A 12,223-nucleotide genomic window follows, 5' to 3' on the forward strand; every position below is an offset into this window, starting at 1 on the left:
TAGTTGTTCTTCATGAAGTGGAGTCTTGTCCCTGCGAGAGAGCGAGCGCGAAGGGATACACTTGCATCGGACAGCTTTCAGGATCAGGGCCAAAATGTCAGTCCTGGTTCATGTACAGTGGCATGCCTCAGCCAAGAGGCTAGACTGTGATATTGTGACAAGCCTTCGTCTATCAAATCCGACTGATGTTCTTATAGAGTCTCAAATTGCAGCGTGATCTGCGTTTAGACTGGCTGAGAGCCCTCTTGGAGTATAATTTATCATATTAAACTGTTTCAGAACTTCCCGTCCCTTGTCCTGACATGCAGCATGTTTTTCCCCACCCTCAGTATCTGACATCGCAGACAGAGTCTGGGTATGTTTCCAAGGGGGCTTCAGATTGAAGATGAAATATCAAAGTACAACCGCTTGCACAAGGTTTTCAGACCATGCATATAATGGGCCTTAATGTGTACTGATATTTGAGGAAGTCAGCGTTCGGTGGAGGCTGTGTATGTTAGGGGGCATTGCTGTATGTGGTGTCAATGAAATATCTGAAAGATCGCATTGTATTAGCATTGACAGATTGCTTCTATTTGCCGACCTCTGCATTTTTTTTAAAGTGTTGGGCTTAAGGGACCAGATCCTCAGCTGTTGTAAATCAGCGCAGCTCCCTAGCAGCGTCGATTTATACCAGTTGGCATCTTGTGGGCCAGATCCTCATTGCGTTTACTTTCTATTCACAAATGCATGGATTGCCCCGTGTGTTGGTATAGAGTGTGATCTCCTAGCCTGTCACAGATGATAGCAGGTGTCTTCACGTTCTCAGGGCAGATGCCATCAATGGAAGTGAGGTTGTTTATAGAGGAGGCAGGTTTTTCCAGTCACTTGGCTTTCCATGCTAACATCACCAGAGTCTTGCCTGGGTTCCCCCCCCCCCCCCCCCCCCCGAAGTTCCTCATTGCTGATCGTCAGCTGGGTATTGCGAAAGCTGAGAGAGTGCTCTGTATGTTGGCGTAAAGGGGATGCAGAGCTGGGTGTTACGTGCTGCTGCAGCCTGTGGTGTCTACAAGCTTTCCTGACGGCTTTGCATGGCTGCTGGATAAGATGGGGGAAGAATACAGAACTCCACCGATCGTGACGGTGGAAGTGGAGAAACACTTTCCCATAATGAGCTGGTGGGTTCGGTCAGAGAACCATTTTGGGACATCTTTGTTCACCCCTGCAGGCAGGATGGGAGTATTTGGTGATCAGCAGTGTCAGATGCTTCAGGAAGGTCCAGCAGGGTGGGCATGGGTCTATACAGACAGCAGGAGGGTATCCGCCGAGGCAACATGTATTGTGTCACTGCCATACCCTTGCCTGACGCCTGTGTGATGAGGGGTCCAGATACAGGCAACTGGCACTGGAGCGTATTTGTTGTTTTTGCTAGCCTCTCGCTCGGGAAATGGAGGTTGGACACCGAGCAGCGCTTAGTGACAGCTCTTGTGTCAGTTGAAGGGAAGGTTTGCAGGACTGGGTCCATGATCAAGCATAACTTGAGGCAGAAAGTCATGGAAAATCATTGTGGCTGAGGGATTTTTCATCAATTGCGGGAGTATTTTCAAAGCGGCCTAAGGTTGAAAGTCAGTGGAAATTAGGCCCCTGACTCCTTTTGCCTCCTTAATTTTTTAGGCCAGCCTTTACCTTTCTGAAGACTCCATGCAAGGATCTCAAAGAGCTTTACAAACATTAATGAATTAAACCTCATAACCTCCCCATCCCAGAGAAATAGGGGGCAATGTTGTCTCCATTTTACAGGTGGGGACACTGATGCCCAGGGAACGGAAATGTTTTGCTCAAAGTCTCTCAAGCCCATGCATGGCACAGCTGGGAACCTAGATTTGCCTCTCATTTGCATGCTTTAATCACAGGAGCATCCTTCCCTTTAGATCGTGCACTCTCCCCAGGGCTCCCAAAATGGGGAGCACAAATACCCAGTCTTTAGAGGAACTCCAGCTACCCGTATAAACGAAATAAGTTGCGCTCCTATTTCTTCCAGCACATACACTAAAGCCTGCTTTTTAAAATCTCTTTCCTATAATGGATGCATCCATTAACTTTACATGGATATCTTTAGCAGGGTGTTTGCCTAAATTCATATGACTGGGAACCTCTGGATTCCCAAATTCTTGAAAGTTTTGCAGCTGCACCACTGGAACACCCACCCCTGGCTCTTGCATAGATGGTGACATCCAGGAGCTACGTGCTTCTGGTCTTGCTGCTTCCTGCCTTGCGTACAGAGCACTGAGAAGGATGATGTCATGATTGAGTTTGTAGTAGGAAAGGTGGAGGCATGAGCCCCAGGGTTAATATTTTGGGGGTTTAAAGGAGTATAGGTCTGTGTGGTCATTCGGGTAAGGGGGCAGGGCAACACGCAGCAGGAGACAGACATGAGGCAGTGCATTTAAAAAATTCCCAGCCCGAATAATTCAGGCTTGTAAAGGGACAGCGTAGTCGGTGAGAAAACAGAATACCAGGCAGAGCTGATATCTGGTTGGTGGACTGAGTGAATCCAGCTCATTCCTCTTATCTCTTTCTATGAAAGTGGCTTTAAAAAGAGATGACAAAGCTGTTTATGCTCTGACTTTGATAATTACAGAGTGACTAGCCTGTAAATTCCTAGCAAGGGCTGTCTTTCCTGCAGTGCTCGCTACAGGAGGGCCAGCGCAGCGGCAGAGCTGCGTTTGAAATAGCTGCTTTCTGGCACCTCTTTAATTGAAGTGGCCTTTTTTCTGTCACCATCGCTGTCAATTGGCAGTTGAAGTCGTCTTCACCCGAGGCCTGTTATCAAAGTTCCCAGCGCTTCTCGGTAGGCTTCTAAATGGCACTCTTCTTAAATGGAGTTATCCAGGCTGGTTTGCTGCTGATAGATAAAGACCATGTTCAGGCGGGTTGTGGCAGAGCATCCAGACACCACTGAGATACCAATGCTGAGCTGTGGAATTGCTCTGTAAGAAGCAGAAAATCTGCTTTCCAGTTAAACTACCCCAGTGCACATCTCCAACCGATAGTTTATTATAATCTACTTTGCCCTTCCCTAATGCCGATTAATCTGAGACTGTCTAAGCATTTTACACCCAATCATAGCACCTTTGTGACTTAGATAGTCTATTCACTTGATGGATGAATAAAATGGATCACATGAGTGACACAACCAAAGGACCTAAACAAATAAGGACAATCGGTCTAGCTCCTTCCAATTCTTCCTGTTCTAATAGTATACAGTGTGAAGTGATATGGATGTAGAATCTCTTTAACTATTGGATTTTTTCCCCCTGATCTCAGCTGGGAGCTGCTTTCACAAATATAAAGGACTTCAAGGATGTCAAGCCTAAACTGAAAGGAGGTAGCATGGTCTACTGGTTAGAGCAAGGGGTTGGGAGTCAGGAAACAGAGAGTTTTATTTTTCCAATTTGCCACTGACCTTGTGTGACCTTGGGGAAAGCACCTCTCGGACCCTCAGTTATAAAACGGGAATAATACCCTTTTTAAAGTGCTTTGAGATCTTCTGATAAAAGATGCCACGAAGGTGCAAAGTCTGTATTTTTATTGCAGGGGAAACAAAAATTCAGAATCACACACTCGGTGTCTCTGAGCTTCACCTTGGGCACCGTATTTCCTGCCTGCATCTGCAAACTGAGCATAATGTGGCTAAAGACGTCCCTTTTCTCTCTTCGTAGGAGTACATTTGCCCCAGGTGTGAATCTGGCTTCATTGAAGAAGTGACAGATGATTCCAGGTATTGTACATACTCACGAATGTCTGAGGTCCATTGCTAATATATATTTGTAATCAGTTTGTAAGTTGTGTATTGCAAGGCATTTAAAGGCTGTACATAAAATAAGGGAAAATGGATGCAAAATTAAAACAGGACCTATTTATGTCAACTGATAGCAGTGACAATTATAGAACACTTATTAACACAGAGTAAAACAAACCGGTATTGTGACACTGGAGTGATATTGACAAGGAGGACTTCAAGGAAGCCCCTTAATAAAGTAGTGGGAGTTGTGAGGTTAGTCTGTGCTTGTGTCCAGTAGATCTGTGGTTCTCAACCTTTTTTCATTTGCGGACACCTACACAAAAATTTGAATGGAGGTGCGGACCCCTTTGGAAATCTTAGACATGGTCTGCAGACCCCCAGGAGTCCACAGACCACAGGTTGAGAACTACTGTGGTAGATGAGTGTTCTTATGGATTTGGGGATATAATTAATGCTAGTTAGGCAAGTTCACCAAGAGGAGATTGAAACCTTTGTGGTTGCAGGTATGAAGGTTAAAAGTACCTTTTCTCTCCATTTAAGGTACTTTAATTACTGTAGTGTCTGAGCACCTCTTACTCTTTAAAGTTATTTATCCTCCCAACCCCCTGTGAAGTGGGGCAGTGCTGTTATTTCCACATTACAGACAGGGAACTGAGACACAGACACTAAAGGCGTGTCTACACTAGCACATCACAGCTACAGTGCTGCCGCTGTGCTCCTTTGTTACTGTTGTGTAGACGCTTCCTGCTTCAATGGAAGGGGTTTTTCCATCAGTGTAGTTATACCACCTCTCGGAGAGATGGACTGTAGGTTCAATGGAAAAATTCTTCCATCTACCTAGTAGTGTCTACGCTGTGGGTTAGGGCTAGGGGTTAGACCGAAGTGACTTGCTCAGGCCACAAACAGGGAGTCTGTGCCGGAAGAGGGGGTTGAACCCTGGTCTTCCAGCTAGCTCCCTAACCGCTAGACCATCCCTCCTCTCTAGTAGCAAAGCTCAGCAGAAGCCATATTGATGCTATAAATTTTCCTGCACTAATACTTCCTTCTTATGGGCTGCTATAATTAAGAGTAACTGTTTAAGTATGGAACTGGGGATCAGGATTAGAACTCGAGTGCGTTGCTGTGACACAGACTCCCTTTGTGGCCTCAAGAAAGTCTCCTCGTGCCTCTCCTTCAAGTTCTCAAACTTTAAAACGGGGATAGTATGTAATGGGATTGTTGGGAGTGATTTAATAATTGAGCACTAGAGAGCTGCTGCTATTTTATTAATGGAAACTAATTTGGTGGTCGGGGGCTAGCATCGCTATGTACTAATTTAGCACTCTTCTGGCAAAAATGTAGGTGAGATGGAACGTTGATTTGCAGCACAAATCCTGACCAGGTTTTAGGTGGAGCAAAATCTTGGTCTAGTACCATATAATATGGCTTGATTTAATATTCCACTTAATAGTAATTTTGGCTTAACTCATTATGTGGTGCCTATTTCAAAGATGTTTTGTATTGGTGAGCTCTTTGGAGATGTGCAGAACTTTATATTGTGTGTTAGTTGATTTAACATGGCTGAGTAATCATGTTTGAACAAGACTCCACCTTTCCTCTGATTGCATAAAGCAAACTGTGTCCTGACGCTCTACTCCTTCTAATGTGCTAGTTGTTAGGATTTAAATACAATTAGCAGTTTTCATCCATTGATCTCAGCGTCTTATGAAAGAGGAAATTGAGAGACTGTGCCCAAGAGGTCACAGTGATTTGGTAGCAAAGCCAGAAATAGAAGCCAGCTCTCTTGATTCACAGTCCAGTTCTTTATCCAGTGGAACACGCTGCCTACAGACAACTAGGGACTGAAAAATATGCTAGTCTGGCACTTACTATATTCAGGCCTGAGCCACTGCTGAGAAAGTTGTGCTATTTGGAGGGGGAGTGGTAACAATGTTAAAGTCTGATATTTCAGGGCTCCCAAAGCAGGAAAGCCTTGAAACATGTTTCACTGGAAAGGTGTGAATCACTGTCCCTTTTGAACACAGATGTTCCTAGCAGTTAACCAAGGAACATGAAAATTTAATTACATGAAGCCCAATGTTTTTTGCTTGGCTCTGTGGTTAGGAATGTTTGCCTTGGAACAGAGTAGCCCTTTCACTGTTGTGAGCACCCTTCCCTGAACAAACTCTGCAAAATGACATGGTTTGTGTTGCAGTGCTAGGCACAGGAAGCTTTCAGTTTCAGTTTAGTAGATGGGGTGGGGGGAGTTTTATGGGAGGGGACAAAGTGCTTGATATCCAAGATAAACCAGTGAACTGCTCTGAACGGCTACAGTGAAGCACAAATGCTAATCTAGCGCCTGAGGGAAATGTGTTTATTCTGGTGTTCAGTGACTCTCTTGTGAACTGGCTGCTGCTACGCTTCCTCCAAAGTGGAGCCTCTGTAAAACAACTTGCATATTTTTTCCATACAAGGGAACCCTAAATCGGTGCGCTGTAGAGTCACTTTATTCTTTCAGCAGGCTCATCGGCTTTACCTGCGTTTCCCCTCTGGGCTGACACTGTGTTTTATATATAGATTAATTCCTTCCACAAAGTAACTCATGTGCCACATTTGATCATCCTTTTTTGCCCACATGGGAGCCTTGTCTTGTTCCTTATTGAGAGTCTGGCTCACACTGGCTTCTGTCTATATTTAACCCCCAGAAGGGGGAGCTTATTTTTGAAAGCAACAACCTGCGCTGACTAGTCTGTTTTCTCCTCAGTTTTCTAGATGGTAGTGGCAGTGGAATAGACGACGGTCCATCCACACAGTTTGCAGAGGTGAGTTTGCTTTTAATGCAGGCTTTTTTAAAAAAAGGGTGTTTTTTTTTTAAACCTTTAGCTGAGCAGAAAATCTATTTTGGATTGTGTAAATTTTCATTCAAAAAAATTGCTATTCAGGGAATGACATTCTTGAAAGCATGTCTAGGAACACACTGATAGGAGGAGATTGATGTGTGACTGACTTATTTGCTTTCCAGCAGATAGTAGTCTCAAACCCTGAATGTGTCGTCTAGATGAGAGCTTTTTTTTGTTTGTTTGTTGGGTAGAGGCACACTCCTTTACAGAACAGATGGAATCCCTGCCCAAAGAGACTCTCATCTCAGACAAATACAACAGGAAAGTACAGCGTGAGCTTGGGTGAAATCTTGGTCCCATTTCAGTACATGGGAGTTTTGCCATTGACTACAGCTGGGCCAGGATTTCACCTGTAATCTTTAAGGAGATCTCTATAGGAGACTTCATGAACATGGTGGGTTTTGAGGAGGGCTTTGAAGTTGATGGCTTGGCGCATGCGAACAGAGCAGTTCCAAGCACAGAGCATGGCAGGACAAAAGCTCAAAGCAAATAATTGTGCAAGGAGCAGCAGATGCAGCGGGAGTGAAGGAGACATGACCTAGGGCAGAGGTGGGCAAACTGCGGCCCGTGGGCCACATCCAGCCCATGGGACCCTCCTGCCCAGCCCTGGAGCTCCTGGCTGGGGAGGCTAGCCCCCAGCCGCTCCCCTGCAGCCTCAGCTCGCCATGCCACCAGGTGGTGGGGCTGCGAGCTCTTGCCGGGCAGCATGGCTACGCGAGCCACCGGCCTGTCCTGGTGCTCTAGACTGCGTGGCAGTGTAGCTGGCTCGGGCCAGGCGGCGTGGCTGCCAGTCCTGGTGCTCTGAGCGGCAAGGTAAGGAGGTGGGCAGTGGGGGGGTTGGATAAGGGGCAGGGGATCCCAGGGGGCGGTTGGATGGGGCAGAGGTTGTGGGGAGGAGTTTGGGGGGTAAGAACAGGGAGGGTTGGATAGGCATGGGAGTCCCAGGTGGGCCTGTCAGGGGCCGGAGGTGTGAATTAGGGGTCAGGGGACAAGGAGCAGGGGAGGTTGGATGGGTCAGGAGTTCTGAGGGGGGCAGTCAGGAAGTAGGAAATGGTAGGGGGGTGGGGACCAAGCTGTTTGGGAAGGCACAACCTTTCCTACCCGGCCCTCCATAAAGTTTCAGAACCCCAATGTGGCCCTCAGGCCAAAAACTTTGCCCACCCCTGATCTAGGATGCATCTACAGCAATTCCCTTCTTTCCCCCACATGTAGCAAAGAACAGTGTTGATGGGACCCAAAAGTGGCCTTGTCCAGTCGTCTCTCGCTGGTGAGAGTATTGGGAGAAGTAAGAAGATAAAAACATAAGAAGGGCTGTACTGAGTCAGACCAATGATCCATCTAGTCCAGTATCCTGTCTTCCGACAGTGGCCAGTGTCAGGTGCTTTGGAGGGAATAAACAGAACAGGGCAGTAAGCAAGTGATCCGTCTCCTGTCGTCCGATCCCAGCATCTGGCAGTCAGATGTTTAAGGACACCCAAAGCATGGGGTTGCATCCCTGGCCATCTTGGCTAATAGCCATTGATGGATCTATTCTCCATCAACTTATCTAATTCTTTTTTGAACCCTGTTATAGTTTTTGCCTTCACAACATCCCTTGGCAATGAGTTCCACAGATGGACTGTGCATTTTGTGAAGTACTTCTTCCTTTTGTTTGTTTTAAATCTGCTGCCTATTAATTTATGGGGTGACGCCAGGTGCTTGTGTTATGTGAAGGGGTAAAGAACACTTCCTTGTTCGTTTTCTCCACACCCATCATGATTTTATAGGCCTCCATGCCCCCCCCAGTCATCTCTTTTCTAAGATGAACAGTCCAGGCTTTTTAATTTCTCCTCATATGGAAACTGTTCCATGCCCTTAATCATTTTACAGTCAATTACAATCTGCATATCTGAGGCTATGTCTACATGACCACGTTTGTCAGTATAATGTATGTCGCTCAAGGGTGTGAAAAAACACCCCTCTGAGTGACGTAAGTTATGCCGACAGAGGCACCAGTGTGAACAGCGCTATGTCAGCGGGAGACCTGCTCCTGTCGACACAGCTACCACCACTCGTTGGAGGTGGTTTAATTATGTCGGCGGGAGAGCTCTTGCCCGCTGGCGCAGAGCACCTACACGAGTGATCTTACAGCGGCATGGCTGCATCGGTAGAGCTGTGCCACCGTAAGCTTGCTCGTGTGCACATGGCCTTAATTCCCCTCTGCAATTTCAGCTGGGTATAGTATTCATCTCAATTAAACCGTTGCTGTGTGCTATTCAACTGCCGTGGTCTACTCCCGAAATGACAGTGAATGAAGTGATCTTTGCTTGTATTTTGTGTGACAGTTCGCAAAGAGCTTTGGGATGTTCAGGATGAAAGACGCTGTGTACATATTAAAATAAGTATTAATAATGAGCTTTTGCTCTTGGCGGCATTGCAGGCGAGCGTAGCTGCATTCTGTTCAACAAAAGTTCCAGCTCAGTTCTGATTCAGGGGCGTGTGTTTGGTGAATCACAAAGCAGATCATAATCTTGATTTTATTTTTTTTCTTCTCCTTCCCTTCTGTTCTCTGATGCTGGGTTGAACTAATAGTCATAAAGATCTTGTAAACTGAGCTACTTAGATACACAAAATAAAGCTGCAGCTCACATACCCCAGGCTCATGAGGTGTCAGTAAAATGTGGATAGTAAATATGTTGAGATTATTCTATTTCCGTTTTACGATACTATAGAACATATCTGATTCTTGTGATGCAGCTGTTTCTAATGTCATGTGTCTAGATCACCTGACACTGATATATCCAGTGTAAATGCCAACTGCTCCTGCTTCACACCAGTAGCTCTGTTGTCTGACATTGCTTGCTTGCTTACACATTCTGAAATCTTTCATAAAAATCTTATAAAACCTTCTGTACCCTTATAGTAACATAGCATCAGTTGCTACTAACTGAGCTATTTTGAACCACAGCCTTGTTTAATCACAAAGAGGCTTTCTCAAAATGCAATAAAACAAAACTGGTTTTGCAGCCTAAGATTGCAAGTTAGCGCTTTCAGTTCTGAACGATGCCTTCAGAGGTCCAGGAGAGAAGAATGGGGAGATTCCCTTGTTTCGTGACTCTCTATACACCCCACTTCTTTCCTACAAGTGGGTGGAAAAGGCAAGAAAATCTAGCCAATTGCGCTGCATAATTTCATCAACTACCCCGAAAGCTCATGTCCTAGGCAAATTGCACACCTGAGCTGAGCGTCTCCGCTTACCTTAGGGGGATTGTCACGGAACTGACAGCTGTTCAATTTAGTAAAGGAACAGGTGGGTTTTGACAGCAAAAGCAACAGGTGCATGAATGAATGGAGCATTCGCTGGTGGTGGTATAAATGAGTGGGTCCCCTCCCGGGCACCCCTGCAAGTGGCTTCTTGCCTCAGTTTCCTTCTTGGGTAACTCGGAGGAGTCCACTTCAGGCTCTTACTTAAACTGGCCCCCAAGAGGGATGGTGTTTATTACAAAATGCTTGTGCAAATAGTCTGTATCACCCCAGTGCATATAGTCCTTGTTCTTATCATACCCCAGCATCTTCCGTCACAGCTAGGCTATTTATCTGTCCTCTTCTTTCCCTCTGCCTGGACAGAAACCCTGCCCATCCTTTTGGGGTGCAACCCTGCTCTTCCCAGCGGGAACTCCCCCAGCCTCTCCGTTAGGAGCATCCCTTGCTCACCCAGCCCACTCTCCCTTCCTCAGGGTCCAGCTCTCCAGCAAGGAGATGTCAGCAGATAAGCCGCTCCCCCTGCCTTTCGCCCTCTCTGCGCCTTGGCTCTGGTGTAGAGCCAGCAGGCATCTCCCTCAGCTGCTTCCTCTGGCTTGGGGACAGCAGCCAGCAAACCCTGTGTGCTGCTCTCTTGTCTCAGCTTTCTCCCAGGAACCACCATCTCTCTAGCAGCTCTCCTCCCCTGCCTGATTCCCCTATTCTGACTTCTCAGTGACCTTTTGTAGCCTTCCAGGTGCTGCCCCACCCTCTCAGTGGGCCCAAAAGGGAGCTCCGGGACCAGATCAGGAGAGCTAAGCCCAGTTTCGCTTAATGAGCCAGCTCACCTGTTGCAGAATGAACAGGCTACTGTCCCAGAAAGCTGGCCTTAAACGTATCAGTGGGTCCTACAAAATACGTCGCATGTCTGACCTAGACTATTGCTTATTGGCCATTATCACCACAGCTGTTGTCTGCGGTCTGAACTCAGCAGCCTGTTTCCAAGAACGTGGCTGCTTCATTATCCTAGCTAAGAGCAAAACGTGCTCTTCTGTTTCTATGGAACCTTTCGTTGGAGGATTTCAGATCTAATGCTAATTAGTCACCTGCTGATTCTCACCGCCCTCCGCGAGGGAGGTTTAATCCCCATTTTACAGATGGAGGAATAGAGGCACCGGAGGGCGGTGTGGCTTTCCCAAGGTCACACAATGAGCAGAGGGTGCGATGGAGGCTTATCTCATTGTCCTCTGCTCTACCCACCAGGAAACACACACACACTCCCATCCCATCCCATCCAGACTTTTTTCATTGGTGTTAAAGCAAAATGCTTTAGTTTTATGCATTCAGTCAGTAAACCTAGGGCAGTGAAAGGAGCGGAAGCATTGCAGTTCTCCCCTACTGTTGGCAGAACAGCTACCAAATATTCTGCTGCAAGGTCGGGAAGGAAAAAGAACAGCTGTTTTCTCCCTGGACCTTTGCCAGCTGATTGGGAAGAACACACGAGCGACCATCTCTCTGAGTCCGTCCCAGGCGTTTGTGTTCATTCCGTCTCTTTGAGCCACCGAGGTTCCATCTGGAACTGGCTGAACATGAGACTTTCATGGCCTGGTGTTATCTCCCTATGTGCATCCACCACGGTCACTCTGCAGCTGATTTGAAGGTTAGATGCAAGGCTTTTCTGCTTGGATTAGTTCTCCCCTAGCCTTTTTCTACTCTATTTATCTTTTTCAGCTGCTCCTTCCTTCCCTCACCCCCTCTTTGTCAGAGGCACCAGTAATGTTATTACCTATTTTCCCCCATAGCTCTTAAAGCGCTTTAAGAAAGGAAACTGAGGCACAGAGAGGTTAAAGTGACTTGCCCAAGGTCACGCACTGAGCCAATGGCAGAGCCAGGATTAGAACCCCTGTCTCCAGAGTCCCAGTCCAGTGCTCTATCTGCTAGGCTATGCTGCCACCTGCTAGCCCAGCGCTTTGGGAACTCCATTTAGCTCCATTCTGGCTAAGGATGACGAATGCTATCTAAGTTACTAAAACAAACATGTAGTCCGCTTTGATAGCGGCACATAAATCTGCCAGGAAAGAATCAACAAATTAGTCTAATTGGGGGTGATGCGCCTGATTAGTTTGGGCTAAATTAAGCTGGTTGCCATGGTTCCCAGAAATCGTCTGGCAAACAATCTAAATTTGCTAAATTGCTTTTCTCAGGATGACTTTGTTTCCTCCCCCCGCACCCTGCTCTGCCTGATGTTTTAAAAAGTTTTCCCGAAAGGCAGTTCTTAATTAACCGACTTCGCAGTTATAGCACCTTGCTGTCTCCTTCTGTCCGGTTCCCCAGGCCTGGC

General features: G+C 46.7%; 1 protein-coding gene across 1 annotated transcript in view; it reads left to right on the forward strand.

Moving 5' to 3' along the window:
• RNF115 (ring finger protein 115) overlaps positions 1 to 12,223 on the forward strand; it is a 43,235-nt gene that overhangs the window by 15,672 nt on the left and 15,340 nt on the right. The window contains exons 2-3 of the mRNA XM_037882779.2: positions 3,702 to 3,760; positions 6,528 to 6,585. Of these exons, the coding sequence (XP_037738707.1) occupies positions 3,702 to 3,760; positions 6,528 to 6,585 (117 nt within the window). The remainder of the gene's footprint in view (positions 1 to 3,701; positions 3,761 to 6,527; positions 6,586 to 12,223) is intronic.

Source organism: Chelonia mydas, chromosome 24, assembly GCF_015237465.2.
Source record: "Chelonia mydas isolate rCheMyd1 chromosome 24, rCheMyd1.pri.v2, whole genome shotgun sequence".
NCBI lineage: Eukaryota > Metazoa > Chordata > Testudines > Cheloniidae > Chelonia > Chelonia mydas.